Below are 15,817 nucleotides of genomic sequence, written 5' to 3' on the forward strand. Positions count from 1 at the left end.
AGAAAACTCTGCTCTTTCATAATGTTTATCTAGAAAAGCATCGTGGAGTTACATTCTAGACCTGAACTCAGAAACACTCACATCTAAAGCCTAAGACAACTATAACTGTGTGTGCATGTCTGGACATCTTCTCTTTTTTCTAGATTCCTTTCTCAAGGTGCCATATTGCAAAAATTGTTTAAAATAGTAACTTCAGAAGTTATCATCAGCCATAGTTGCTTTCAATTTTTCATCAGAAGTAGAAAGTGAAATAACATGCTGTCTTTCTTAACTGATGAACATACATATTTTTAAGGCTGCAACACTGAAACTTTAAAAATTATAAAGATGATGCCAAAGTTAGAATTAAGAAATCTTCAAGTCCATCCATACCAGGAGTCACGATTAAACCACACAGTACAAGCAAGGGTTGTGATCCTCTCCCTCAAAGCACTTTAGGCAACGCTTGAAAATGAAATTTTAATTGCCACTTTCTGCAGTACAGTTATACAGAGCAGTTTCAGCTCCCCACCCTGCATCTTTAGGCAGACTCAGAGTGCTGTGCAGAAGCCGAGGCTGCTTCCAGCTGCTGCTTTTCCTCCCGGGCTGTGCCTACCTGCTGGTGCAAGGCGGCTGCCTCCAGCTCCACGCGGCCGTCTGCTCCGCGGGCCCCGGCCAGGAGCCCTTCGGCTTCCGCCACCCACTGCGAGAGGTCGCTGAGCTCGCAGTGGAACTGCCTCCACGCCTCGAGCGCTCTGTCAAAGCCGCTGTGGGGAAACAGCGGCAACGCAAGGTCACAAAGCATCCAAAGAAACAGAGAGGAAAAGCTGGAATCCGGGTACCACTGGCGTTTGGGGACTGCTAATGCCCAACCACTTGCCCTGCGAAGGGAAAGGCCGAGTACAGCCTGCTCAGCAAAGCGCCTGTGCCGAAGCCCTGCGGACCCGGCAGGAGCTGGTCAAGCCAACAGCTCGGGCACCCACTAGCTAACAGCTGAAGGCAAAAAAATGCAGTCCCAGGCAAACTTTTCTTCCCATCACTAGGGTAAATAAAGATTGATTAGCTGCACCAAGTTGGCCTGCAGAACCGTTTTTCTATATAATAAAACAGCTTGGATACCAGAGAGTGTGAAATATGATTAATTGCTCAGGGCTTTTTTCCCCCGCAACATAAAGCCATGGTTGCTGCTGTCTGGAATCTAATAAGGTGATTTTGATTACACAGAACTGACCGCACCACCAGTGGACACGCAGAAGCAGGTCTCTTACACAGTTGAATCCCACCATAATTTCCCATTTCGCATTTTGCTATTATTGCCACACTTGGAATCACGAATTAACGTATAGACTAACTTGGAAGGCAATGTTTTCTAGCATGGGAAAAAAAGCTGAATTACCACAGCAGGAGAGTGAAATGGTTGTTATTAACTAGCTAGAGACAGCTCCACACTGTTAACAAACTAACAAGAAGAGTATACGACTTAACTAAGAAAGCGTGTCAGAAAGGTAGAGAGAGCAACTTGTTTTCAGTGTGTTTGTTGCCAGCATTACGTTGGCATCACAGGGAAAATGGGACAGATGTCTCAAAGGGCACAGGACTCATTTAAGGCAGGAGATCTACAGCAACTCCAGCAGGCTGGAGAGCATCCCATTCAAAGTTAATAAAAAAACGTCTTCTTTAAAGATATAGGAGGCAGGTCTTGTGCTCATCAGAGAGCCCCCACTGATGTAACAAGGGGGAAGATCAAGATTATCTCTGTGACCCATTATTTTGTCTAAATTCCAGCAGAGACTGGAATCTGCTGGAACATGCAGATGCAATCTGAAATTAGCAGTGTAACATCAAAGTTATCCGAAATCAAACTTTAAGGAGTTACCATTGAATCCATTTTCCTCACTAATTAAACTCAGCAAGCACAGCATTGCTAGCAAGATTTTCATTCAAATTATACCTTGTTTTTAATCAAGGCTTACCCATATTTCCTGTACAGGAGGTTTTTTTTTTTTTTTTTGTTACTATTATGCACACAGTTTAATTCTAAAGGACAAGAAATTCTGAAAAACATGTATTTAAACCTTCCAGACCAAATCTTCTAAGTTTCTGGTCAACTCTGCTTAATTGTTAAAAATAAATGAGATTTTACTGACATGTAGAAAAGGAAAAATAAATACTTAAAGCTTTTAAGTTATCAACAAAAAGACAAAAAATAAGCCAAAACTTAGTGCCTCATACCTGCCTCATACATGAAAAGAAAACAAGGTCACTGAGCTACAGACATAAGCACAAATGCAGCAAGTGTCAACTGGCAGCCAGCAGCCTCTGCTTAGACAGACCCACCAGCAGGCTCGTAAATACCTGTCCATGCCCTGACACAACTGAAAACGGCAGCTTGTGACACACTCTTCCTAAACGCATCTACTCAAAAGATGCTACTAAATATGTTTGATAACAGATTTGCAGTGCTACAAACCAAGCAAGCACGGCCACACATTATAATCTACATGATATTTGCATTATCTATCTTTTTTTTACATTACGATTGAAAAGCAAATACTGTAAAAGGTAAATGTAAGCACAGTATGAGCCTTCCCATTTAATTCTAATGCTTCACAAAGTTTCGTTTTCAGTCATTTAGTCATCTACTACTGCTTATAAAATAAAGTGGTATAGTTTATTTTTTAACATTTAAAAAGATTTCAGATGAAAAGATGTTTTCAGTGTAGAAATATCTTCCATACAGGACTGTGTTACAAATTAACACACTACGTAGCTCAGTTTTCTTTCACTTTGGGGCATAAGGGAAATTTCAGTTTTTGAGCGTCTTGAGAAAAGGAAATTTTATGTTTTATAAAATAAAAAAAATTAAAGCAACTGGGTTCATGAAAGCACCCAAACTAGAACCTGCATGCTGATTGTTTCGACATTCAATAATTCTGGCAACTACTCTCTAAGACAGACATACTAAATACTATTCCCAAACTCTAAAACTACATTATTTGGCTACTTCTGTAAGACATTTATGCTCTTCAAGTACATAAAGCAGCTACTCTTGGTGACACAAGCCAGAAATCCTTGACTTACCACTTACGATCGTTGTACATCCTGTTGATCCTGTCCCATTCTGCATTCAGCTGGGTTAGGGCATCTCCTATTTGGATGGCCTCGGGTCCGGACGCTTCCAGGATAACGTCAGGCTGCCTCTCATGTATGACTGCAATCTGATCCCCAAGTCTGTCCAAAATATCTTTTATGTTCTACAAGTACAGTAAGGACACAAGCCAATAGAAAGTCAGTACCAAAAAGAATCCAAAATAATTTCTCCAAAAAATTGCTCCAAAATCAGTATCCACAATAAGACTGTGACCATAGAAGCATCACTGGTTGATAGGTATAATTAACATTGCAGCATAATAGGCCTTCAAATCTTTTTAAGCACGTGTCCTTTTTTTTTTGTTTTATGAGGAGGACAAAGTATTAGATGATCTGTGTCTGAGGTTCAAATGGACACTGTGTTTCTCAGAATAGCATGATCTTAATTATTAAACAAAAACACCTGTGGCATGAAGACATTTCACATTCTTTCCTCATTAAAAAAATGAGGCACAAGATGTTTGATACTATTGCTTACATAAACTTTCATATGCACAGAATTAAAAAAATAAAAGGTACATAGATGTAATTTAAATGACAAAGTATGCTCAACTTTGTCATTTGTCTCAATCTACCTCAAACACAGTTGAACTATGAAGTGGCAATACCTCCCTTAAAACCAGAGAGCATTTTGAGAACTCCTCAGCAGAGAGAACAATCATCCCAATGTGCCAACAGTGACTTTTTTTTTTTTTTTTTTTTTTTTTTTACCTTTTTGAATTTAAAACATTACCATTTCTAAAAACCCTGTGTTCTGCTATTTTCATTTTTTCTGAAAGTGTTTTCATATCACTACAATTTTGAAATTCTGGTGAGTTTTAAGACCTGCACCAAAATGGAATCTTTTCAACATTAGCATAAACACTCCTAATTGCACTTAGGGGGAGCACATTAACAGAGTAAACAGGGAAGAGAATCTTATCAGCTAAACAGGAAAATCACTCCCTCTGGCAAAGGCTGGTAGGATTTCTCTAGTTTCAGAAACTATGTGAAAAGCTAAATATTAAATATAACTGTTTCACAGTGCCGAGCAGTCACAACATGCAAATGTTCTCTCCTATTCCTGGGCTATAAACAATAAAAGTCCAAAAAAATGCCTAGCATGGGGAGCCCACAAGTGAAAGGGTGCAAGCTGCTCTTCCTTTCCTTCAGTGGCCTCTCCAGTCATTTGCAAAGGAGTTGCACAACATTGGGACAAGCAAGACAAGCAGCAAAGGCAGCCTCCTCTGTCAGGAAGCCAGGCCAAGGAAGAGGAAACCAGAAGGAAGAACAAGGTATAAGGGAAACATATGCAGAACACAAGGGCACCAGAAGGTCTGCACTGGGCACAGGTGGGAAGAGAAGATGTAAAATTCTGAAACAGTCTTAAAAGACACGTGGAATGAGTACAGAATCAGCTGAACTAGCTCTACGTAAGAGACAAAGTGTGACTAGCTCTAATGCAAAAATATACAAGATCCCAACTGTGCTTCCCAAGTCACAAAGGGACATCCACGCTGCCCCACACCATGTGAAATGTCCCACTTACATGGATGTTTCCTATGCTCCTGTGCGTGCCTGAAGTCAGCTGCAGGACCCGGGCTCCTGCATATTTAACCCATTTTTGACAGTAGGAGTTACAGTTTTTAAACATCCTTTTATCATTTCCTTTTGAAGTGCAAATTCTTAACAATTTCCTCACTGCTAATCATGCAGGTAGATGCACGGACTTGGAATGAGGAGTAGTGGGACCTTAAAATTAGTGTTTGGCTAATGAGAGCCAAACGAGCACTACTGTCTTGGGGCCTTATTCAGTATCAAATTAATGTCAAGAATATCCCTTTCTGCCTCTACCAGGGAAGCAACTGATTGAATATGGCAGAAAGAAGAAGAGTCACTGAAGGGCCCATGAAGGAGCACTGGAGATCACCTTAAATGTACATATATGAAATATACAGGCTACACAATGAAAGCAATGACAGTTTCTATAATAAAAGAGACAAACCCTCCAGCACTACGCTACGTAATTCACAACATATATTGATCCAATACATGTTGAGTGAAAAGGCTGAGTTGAAAGGCCAGTCATAACAGCCCTTTGGGAGACTTCTGTTTGCTTGGTTTGGTTCTGCTATTCCCTTCTCCCCTCCCAACCCCATGCTTGAAATAGGCAGTACCTTCAGCGCGTCTTCCTGAGTGGAAAAATCCTCGTAGATGCCAGTGTTCAGCTCTGGCGCGTTCAGCAGCAGCTCCACATCAGCCATGGCCAGCAAGACTTTGTTGATCTCAACCAAGTATTCAGCTGAAAAGGGCAGGCCCCTAACTCCGGGGGCAAAGTGGCCTTTTAACCTCTGCTGGACGGGGATTGCCTAGAGAAACGGGAAAGTTAATTTTATATTTCAAAGAACAAATGATTTTAAGGAAAAAATACCCTAAATCAAAAGACTGTATTCTGAATAAGTACTTTTCTACATTATAAGACAAAACAAAGGCTTTTTGGTCAAACCAACTTATATAATTTCAGAAAGCCCTAAGACCTACAAAGCACTGGGCTGGTCCTAATATTGATAAAAAAAGCAAGTTATAAAACAGTTATAATTGTTTTATAACTGTTTTTATCTAAAATGCGTCACAGTAACCTTGGGGACTGGGATGGATGTCGACTGCTTTGGTTCCTCTCATCTTGATTCTAAGACTTTTAGAGAAGTATCACTTGATGTAACCCGCATCTGTGCTGCCATGAAATGCCTTTGTCTGCTTCCTTGGTCACGAAACCTTCCGCAAGTTTCCAGTTCCATGAAGCAAACTCATTTGCTTTCCATGTTCTCCTCAGCAGACATTCTCACAATCATTTCCTCAACTGTTTTCAAAATTAATTAAGGCTCCACTGGTATTAAAACACTCATTTTCCAGTAGTAAGTGGTACTAACTCCTTCAGATCTTAGCAATCATTATCTAGGCAAGTTACCACAGTAGCAGATAAGAAACCAAGGACAGCAAATTTCATGCAGCTTTTTCTTATGACGCACTAGATGTGAGCACCGCACTCTGCATCTTCAGAAGCTCCCTTTAAAGGAGCAACATTGGTGCCCTGGTGGCAGAGGCAGCAGGGAGAGGCTGGTGAAGCAGACGCTCCACACACTGAGAGCAGTTTCCTGCTCAGGTTTCTTGTCCGATGGGATCCTGGTGCCATCCTTGAAAACCACGCAGTCCGTAAAAAGCAACAGTGAAAAGTAAACCCACCTCCAGCTACGGAAGGATTCAAGCAATATCTAAGTCACTACCCTGTACACAATGAATCTGAGTTTTCAACAAGACAGAGGAATAGAGATGTTCTGCTTTTGGTATGATTTAAAAGCTATAGCTAAGAAAATACTTAAGATAAATCACCTGTTCACAGTGTAAATCACCTAGTGCATTCTGCTTGGAATTACTCCAGGCTGGGGATGCATGCAGGCAGTCAGCACAGCTGGCAACCAGGAAAATATTAAGCCCCTCTAACAAAGTTGTTTGCAGGTACCTGTCCATATCTTTATCCTTCACATATTTCTGAGCATTTCAAATATGTCATTCAAATTATCTGGAATCTAAATACACAGCTCATGTAGTTCAAAAGCGAAAAGGACCACAGCAAAAAAAGCATGCCAACTGATTTCACCTCTCAGGATTTGATCTCATGCACCAACTGCTCCTAAGGATGTTCTGATTTTTCAGAGCACACCGTCATCTCCCTGTAACTGAACCTGGGGACACAGCCATGCTTCCATAAGAGCTTTACCACAAAATACACTGTGCTCGAGTCATTCACTGCACACCGAAATACGATCTGCACGCATGTAAGTACCAAACACCTTAAAATAAGCAGCATTAACTTCTGACTCAATGCCACTACAGCAAGCAAGCTGCAATAAAAATAATCCACTACCACAAATGCTTTAGTTAGGAATTCGGAACATGTTCCCTGATGCCCTCCAGACAAATATTTTCTTGCAATGTTGCATACGCTTTGCCAGCTGCCCGCTCTGAAATACGGACCAAAAGCCCGACGCTCAGACACTGCTGTGACTTCCCTGTGGCCGGAGAGGTCCTAGTCCCAAAGACAACAGGCAAAGTGCAGACAACTGAAAACATCTTTTCCTCTGCAGTGCAGACAGTGCTGGACAAGACTGGGTTACAACCACCACTCTATGTCTGTTGCAGCTCAGCAGTTTGTTCTGTTTGCATGAAGGGTGTTTTTCTAACACCCCAACATGCCAGAAGGCCCATTTGCACACAGACAGTAGTCCAAAAGCTGGACTTCGCCCAAATAAAGAGCTCCCTGGAGTTATTTTATTACTCTGTTTCACACACATGGCTTCTCTCGGCCACCATAAAAAAAAAAAAAAAAAAAAACATGTGAGGTTTTAACAGCAACTCCCAGTGGGCAGCAAACCGGCTTTCCACTTGTTGAAAATCCTGAAACTCCTACGGAACCTTTCTGCTTTCCCGCCGGCACCCGCCGGGCCAGGGCGCTGCAGCGGAGCGGAGCCGCGCGGGGCTCCGGGGCCACCCTGCCGCAGAGCGCCCTGACCTAACACTACATGTAAATTTAGTTTTCATCCTCCTTTCTCAGTTTACACTTATACTTTATACGTTTTGAAGCAAAACCTAGAATACAAAGATTCAGCTTGGGCAGGCTTCATTTTAAGTGCATTTGGAAGATACGGTCCTAATATTCATATGAAATGTTATAGTTTACATTGTTAAGGAAAAAAATTAAGCAAAAAAATATACGCTATCTCATCTCAGATGATCACACGTTAGTTGTCCTGTTTGCAAATAAACACCTTTTGGTTTGAAAATGCCCACATTTAAAACCTTTCCTTGTCCCTTCTCTTCATAACGAGATTTCTGGAAAAAAAGTTCTTCCAAAGACAAAATCTCATGGCCATTTTACTTGTTCTTCAGTGCTGATTAATGTAGTCAGTAAGCAATATATTTGAGAACCTCTTAATTAATGTCTATATTCAAATACCATCCAGAACTTTCCCTATAAAAAGCATAATAGACAAATAAATTTTTTTTTTTTAACTATAAGTGCACTACTTCAAGAGCCTTCAATATGATGTCTATATTCCAGTTTATGCAAGAAAAACATCTGAACTGATCTGTTCTTTTGCGGGAACACTATTGCTCCCTTCAGGAATGGTATGGGCCATAGAGAGAGATGAGAATGGAGGAGCAAAGGGAAAAAAAGAAAAAAAAGGAAGAAAGAAAAAGAAAAAAAGCAAGCAAGTAGAACCTCAGGGCACAGACGTTCAAGATCAAACAATAAAGCAGATAAGAGCACAAGCCACAAAAGCAAAATAAGGTCATGAGAGGCAGGCTGGCTTGCTACTCAAACATCAGAAGACTAGAGGTTAAGGCACATGAAGCAAAAGCAGCAGTTTCAGAATTTCACAACAGGAACAAAACTGCTCTGATCTTTCTGAAAACCCATCTGATTCAGCTAAACTAGAAACTACATCTGGAAACTAAGGATATTTTATCTGAACAGTGATAACATTTCTCCACCAAGAGACTTGTAATTGCTATTACAACCCATATCTACACAGTATTCTGTATTCAGTGCCTAGATATCAAGATGCAACAATTCCGGAATTCCCTTTATCCAGCAAGGCCAGGAATTAGCTTCAGGACTCAGAATATCACTTCACAGGAAGCAAGAGAAGACCAGTCAACTGCAGAGTTCAACAGTGACCAGAAGGGGCAGCCTGTGGCAGGAGCTGTTTGCTCCTGGGGGCCAGGAACCATCCAGGTGCACTTTGCTTCTTTTCATCTCTGATTGAGGCACTCAAAGCAGCTGGCATTCAAACAGCAAAAAGGAATTAGGATGTTTTACATCAAGTGTTTGTGGATTCGCATTTCTTGCGACCACATCTCCTGGCATTAGTTAGGTCCTACAAAGGACATCATGTGCCGAATCACACTCCTTGTTCCTCAGGGAACAAGCAGGAGCAATGACTGGGGATCCAACACAGTAGAGAGAAGCTGGTGACAAGACACTGGGGTCAGCTCGGCTGCTGGGCTGTCACCCCGTTGTACATGGGAAGCTTGTTACTGCCAGCCTCTCTAAAGCGGCTTCACCTTGGCAGCCAGTGCTGAAGAGTCCATGTGACCGAGCAGTGCAGACCATCTGCGATGGGTCTGTGGCCCACCGGGTCACCTGAAGCCAGGGAGCACTGGAGCTGCACACGGAGACCCAACACGCGGCAGGGCCTGGCGCTCGCGGGCGCCCAGGGCATTCCACACTCCCCGCTGCCGCCTGATTAATTGGTCCTGAGTTAAAAAGTTACAGAGCAATCAAAGAGATTGATTGGTTTTAATTATGAAGCTTCATAACCAGAAACTGAGAAGTACTTAGACCACCTAACACCCAAGCTTGTCCAAGAAATTGCTTACCGCTTCACAAGACTTCTCACTGTTACTGTCTAATATACTAATGTATTAAAGCCTAAATATTAAAGTACCATGCAGCCAAAGTGCTTTGAAGGATAAAAAATGAGGAAAAAAATAAGGAGATATATATATATATATATACACACACACACACACTATATATATGTATATTTATATTTTTAAAAAGTATCTTTATCCTCAACAACTAAGACAAACAGCTTTCTGTGCAAATTCTGGGTAAACTTTATTATCAGATTCTGGCATTCTAACAAATTCGTTGTGAAATTCTGTTCAGATCCCCCACACACAACTGACACAACCCAAAAATCAGAAATACGTCAACTTTTGTCATTTGTAATTAATCTTATTTATGTACAGTACTATTCACCAGATGTGGATAAGCAGCTAGAGGAGTGAAAGGCAGCACCAGAATAAGATGTCTTAAGACACATTACCCTTTCAACAGGATTCAGACACACTGACCTTGTGGCTCAAACATCCACACCACTTAGAAACTGAACCATGCAGTTCAGGCCAGGGGCCCTGAAAACAACGGAGCCCAATCCCTGTGTGCACAACCAACAACAGAGGCTGCCCTGATCCAACCGCACTGCCAGACCACGGACAAGGATTCGGCCTTGGTGGAGGGGGCCTTTTGGACCTGTGACTACTATGCAGAAATCCCAGACTTGGAATATGCAGTTATTTTCCAAATGAAAAATTAATGCAGTCACTTTGAGGACACTTCTTCCCAGGGAAGTACAAAAGCACAGCCCTATATAGCAATCTCTCAAACTCACATATAGCCGTCATTCTGTTTTGTTTATGGAACAAGTAACACACAGTAATAACAAAAATCTCCTTTACCTGTAACTTTTGTTCATCTTCCACTCCTTGCAGCCCTGAGAGATTGTGCTCAGCCTCATCTAGCCATTTAATTAGACTATCCTGTGCCTTCTTATACTGTGAAAACACTGGAGAGAGTTCTACCACCTGCCTCCTTTGAAATGACCTATGCTCCTACAACCCAATGCATTAGGAAAATACAGTATGAGAAGAGAGAGTTCTTTACCCACAGTCAGGAGTATTAAAGTGGTTACAGGCTCACTCCAACCCTGACACTTGGAGCTATACATCCTCTTTCCTGCTTGAATACAAACCATGCACGAGAGCCACACGCAGCAGAAGGACGTACATACCGATTTGTTCTACACAAACATATGAAATATGGCATGTGTTTGAAAGCACCTCAACATGCCTGGGCGAGTGACTGTTGATACTACTCGCTATAGTATTATATATTATATTATACATAAATGCTGTATTATATACATATACACACTATATGCTATACTATAAATACTATAATACATATATATATATTATAGTATGTAAGAGAGGAGGACAATTCCTTGGCAGACTTGCATTCACTTCCACCTCTTTCCACATTTGCACACATCTGAGCAGTCACTGTTTTGCACACCCCTGCATACTGACTGTACACTCCTGTGTACTGAGATAAAGCTTTGTAGGAAGACTGGTAAAGATATAGTGAAGAAAATGCCCAGTTATCTGCACTCAACTATATCAACACACAGTGTGGTTTTCTGAAGCTTTGAAAAGCCTTTTTTTAATTTCATGTTAATGCTTCTTTGTTTTAAAAATTCTTCTGAAGGACAAAATTCCTATTTTGGAATTGCAGAGATTCAAAGAGTCAGAATATGTGGGTGCATAGGCATCCACATGTTGAAATTTCAACATTCCTGGAGAATTCTATGAGCTATGGAAAGTCACAAACAAATTCTAAATGGGCTACCGAAAAAAAGACTGAGGAATGAGCTGTAATCGTACGAGTTATCAGAACGATACCTGTGTGTTGTTGTACTTGCTCTGCAGAAGCAACAACTGTATGCGGATCTTCTCTCTCCTACTGTCCTCCATGGGCTGCTGTAACAGTTGCCCTCCTCTCTGCAAAACCTCTTCAATCTGAGCTCTTTCTTGATCCAGCTAAAATTACAAAAGTCCACAGTCATCTACAGAAAACTCAGCTGTGGTTTCCAAAATGAATTTAATACTGCCCAGATATTAATAGTAACAGTATCATCTTTTTTTTAATTATCCAAATGTCAACCAAATAAATCCAAGCAAAGACATTCCTTTCCTCCAGAACTACCAAATCCTATAAAGCTCCTTAGTCATTCTATAAAATTTGCCCTGCAGGAAGCTCCCTTGTGGCTGGCTACTGCTGCCTGTTCACCAGGAGTGGGCTAAGACTTCAGCTCCATTTATGACTTTATTACCTAAAATTTAAATTAAAAAAGATGTCTGCCCAAGATACTAGATAAGAGGACGAAACTGTCAGCTGCAAAGTAAAATGTCAGCCCCATTAAGTAATCACTGCAAAAGAAGCTCAGAGAGCTAAATACCAAATGAAAATGCTTTGCCCTCTGTTATTTTTACAGGAAGGATACCTGACAAACAGCTACTTTAAGCAGGAGAAGAGGACTGAAAGCAAAGCTCCCTACATATAGCAGATTTTACAAAATCACAACAAAAATACAGACTGAAAAACTACTGGTTAGTACTTCACACCAACCAAGAAAAAGCAACAGCTATAGGAAAAGCATGTAGAAATCATGCAGTATTTCGAACAGCCTGGAAATTCCCTTCATTTTCGATTGCTAGCTTAAAAAAAAAATCTCAAAAAAAAAAAATTCCCTGGAAGTCAAGAGAAAGGTAACACTGAACTGAACACAACAGAAAAATTTAGCCATCTTGCTTTCTTCCAGTACTCACAAACCTTTTCATCTTCCTCACTGGACTCCACATGCTTTTCCACAGCCTTTAACATGCTCTGTATGTCACACTCAAATTTATCCAGATCTGGAAAAGCCACTCTGACTTCCCGGGGCTCTGACACGACAGGAAGTCGTTCTTGTCCAACAAGCATCTGCAAAGAAAAATAAAAGCTTTTCAAGTTGAAAATTTAGTCTGAGATGTCATATACACATTCTCATGGAGCATTGGTTTAAATTATCAATAAGCATGTAGGACCACCAGATATCTGTAGAATAAAATTGCAAGAGCTGTTTAATATAACACAAAGTTAGCTTGTAAAAGTGTTGGTAGGTACTGGAAGGCTTCTAGCTTTAACTCCCAATCAGCACATCTTCATCTTAAAAGAAAAATAAACAAAACCAAAGAAACGACCTCCAGTCACACTAGCTTATGGTCTGGCCTGCAGTTCAATTAAATAGGTACCATAATATTACGTTTTTCTGAATCTTTATAGTATCCAATTATTTGTTACCTTCCCCTTGCAACTCAAACCAGTATCTGCTCTCTAGGTAACTCAGAAAGCAATTATCAAAAATGAGTCAATCTATTTTTTGGTATATAAAATCTAGTAATAAACCAGAATAACAAAATAAGCAAATTCTGTTTTAATACCTGTCCCCAAAGCTCTTTTTCATTATTTTGGTATAGATACCACAGGCACATTTTGGAGCCCTCTCCTCCTCACCTTGGCACTTTTGATGTGTTGAGAGACCTTCTCAAAGTTACGGTTGAGCTCGGCCAGCTTGGGTTCAACAAGCTCATGACACGACACCCCTCGGCCTTTCATGAGGATGATGGCCTGGTCACGCACGTTATTCACTCGCAGGCTAACATCATCTAACTCACACGTCAAACGCTGAGAAGTGGAAGGAAAAGCAAATGGTTACGTTAAGTAACATACAGGAAGGGAGGGGGACGAAAGCAGCGAGCTCGACTTGATTTTGTTTAGAAGCCAAAACAGGTATTTGACAGCTTCCTCCTTTAAAGGTAACACTTCCCACCTTCACTGTTTCCTCCTTCTTGCTTGCTGGCTTTTTCTCAATCTCATCCAGCAAGGCTTCAGCCTGATACAACCAAGTACTTATGTGGGCAACGTTTTCATCAAAGATCTCCAGCTGGCTCTGATGATTCTGGAAAAGGATGGAGGAGAAGGAAAAAAAAAAAAGTTTATCTACTTCATCTACACAAGAAAAAAAAACACTTTTAATGTTCTGAGTAAGAAGGAGAATCAAGGAAACAAAGTGTTACGAAAAGCCTTGGAAAGAAACAGTGAGAACTACATTGTATATTTCGCCTTCAATAAATCTTCAATAAACGTTTACGACAATTCAATTTCACTCTAGACCCTTCAATATCATTGCTCCTAATTCACAGGAGAAAGAACAGAGAAGTAACTGACAGTTAGTCCAAGAGATTACAGCCAGCCAATGTATTACAACCAGACCACAACCTCTCTCGACTAATGCATTTTTCTTGGTGCATTTTTTTTTTTTTTTTACTGAGAAGCGACAAAATATGCACCAAACCAAGAGAAGATCAATAGCTCATTTTTCAAAAAACAACAAAAAAAAGTACAGATGAAACCGCCTATATTCAAAGTCAACAGAACGAAAAGGATTCTCAAAGCATACTGTTTTCCAGCTATGACTGGCAAATACAACAGCAGCTGTTTTGCATGAGATATACCAAACCCATAAATTATGATGATATTTTACTTATTTTATTAAAATAGATACTCCTTTTAACAAAAACACCTACATTTTAGACATACTAATTAGGTCTGCTTTCATATCTAGTCAGAAATTGTAAGGTTACATGCTACCAAGAAAAACAATACACTATACACACAACACACGATACTACTTCTCTCTGCTTGACACAGGGAAATTCCAGAATTCTCACAAGGTATTAATAAAAATACTATTAATATATATATAGAAAAAAAAGTGCCTTAACATGGGTAGAATTCAAAAATTGAAATGGGGAAAAAGCAACAAATAAGAATGTGTCTGCTAAACATACTCTGGATTTTCTTGAAGGGGGAAGAGAGGTGGTACATGTGTATAGAAAAGATGAAGTCATACCACAAAGTCTAGGGAGTGCAAGAACCCAGGACAGTCCTACCACTGATGCCATAAGAGAGAAAGGAGAAGAGGAAAAATAAAATAAAATGAAAATAAAATTAAACCAACAGTTTTATTCCCCACATCCAGGCAGGTTACTCCCCACTTGCTCCAGTCATCTGTCTATTTACGTAGTTTGATCGCTGCAGCATCCAGACTGGGCGCGTTTATCTCCTACCCACTGAGCACTACCCACAGCTACTGAGCACGCACTAGTGATGCCTATTGGCAAGCACGAAGCACTCACAAAACTTCCCACCTTCCTCATTCCATATATCCTCATATCTCAGCTCCCTGTCTACACAGTAACTATAAATCCCTCCATTCCTTTAAGCCCGCGAGGTGCCATAGAGGCTGCACAGGAGGGCAAGGTCAGAGCAATAGAAGCTGCAGCTCCTCCAAGGCCGAGGAGGGGGAGCCGCCACCGTGAGCATTCCTGGCGCCCGTGCCCCTTACCAGCAGCGTGTCGCACCAGTCCTCGGTCCACGTGCGGACTCGGCTCCAGCCGGCGTTGAGGACGCACAGTGTCTCCTCCAGCGCGGCCTCGCTGCCGTCCACCAAGGCCTGCAGCGCGGCGCCGCTCTCCGTGACGCTCTTCAGGTCGCCCTTCCTCCTCTCCAGCTCCCGCAGCACGTTCTGAAACGAGAACCGCCACGCCGCAGGCTGCTCGGGATCACAAAGGCACAGGAGCCAGGTTTTACTTCCTCGGGAAGCAAATAGTGTAAGAGATGGTCTTCACCTCCTTTGGGAGAAAACCCAAAGGAGCTAAAATCAGCTTCGATGTTTACTCGCTCTGAGTAGACATAAATCTGTTTTCTCAAAGAGTTCTTTTGCACAGTCATGCACCAGAGAGAATCTGAGTATCACAGATGCCTCGAGTTTGTCAGTACCTTCTCCCACAGGTGTCCACTTGCAGTTGGCAGTGATGGGGGAATGGGGGGGCCAGGCCTGGATGCTTCTGCCCAACACTTGCTACAGCGTACACTTGATTTGGTCACTAGATACTGCCCAAGGCCCATTGCTTTATTGGCTATATTTCCCTATGTATGTATATGAAGGAAAGGGTATTTATTTAGCTCAAGTATTTTTTCTAAGCCATCTCTGGTTTTAAAGTTTTGTTTATCTAGAAGAGTGACCATCTGTGCAGGAATGCATGTTTAACATAGATCTCAACACACGATCTCTCGAACATTAACAACTAAGCTACTACAATAAGCTACTCAGATATCTATTAGTACCAAATATGCAATAATATCTTTACTATTTCACTGGTCCTCTCAGTTTTTGAATTAAGATGCCTGATCTGAAAT

At 41.2% G+C, this 15,817-nt stretch overlaps 1 protein-coding gene across 1 annotated transcript in view; it reads right to left on the minus strand.

The window, feature by feature from the left end:
• UTRN (utrophin) overlaps positions 1-15,817 on the minus strand; it is a 303,290-nt gene that overhangs the window by 203,751 nt on the left and 83,722 nt on the right. Inside the window, exons 34-41 of the mRNA XM_088537058.1 lie at positions 14,964-15,143; positions 13,386-13,514; positions 13,070-13,240; positions 12,347-12,496; positions 11,416-11,553; positions 5,286-5,477; positions 3,061-3,233; positions 596-746 (exon numbers count right to left, since the gene is read on the minus strand). Of these exons, the coding sequence (XP_088393184.1) occupies positions 596-746; positions 3,061-3,233; positions 5,286-5,477; positions 11,416-11,553; positions 12,347-12,496; positions 13,070-13,240; positions 13,386-13,514; positions 14,964-15,143 (1,284 nt within the window). The remainder of the gene's footprint in view (positions 1-595; positions 747-3,060; positions 3,234-5,285; positions 5,478-11,415; positions 11,554-12,346; positions 12,497-13,069; positions 13,241-13,385; positions 13,515-14,963; positions 15,144-15,817) is intronic.

The sequence above is a fragment of the Tinamus guttatus genome, unplaced genomic scaffold, assembly GCF_059628265.1.
Source record: "Tinamus guttatus ecotype Peru unplaced genomic scaffold, ASM5962826v1 Tinamus_guttatus_pri_ptg000716l, whole genome shotgun sequence".
Classification (NCBI taxonomy): Eukaryota; Metazoa; Chordata; class Aves; order Tinamiformes; family Tinamidae; genus Tinamus; species Tinamus guttatus.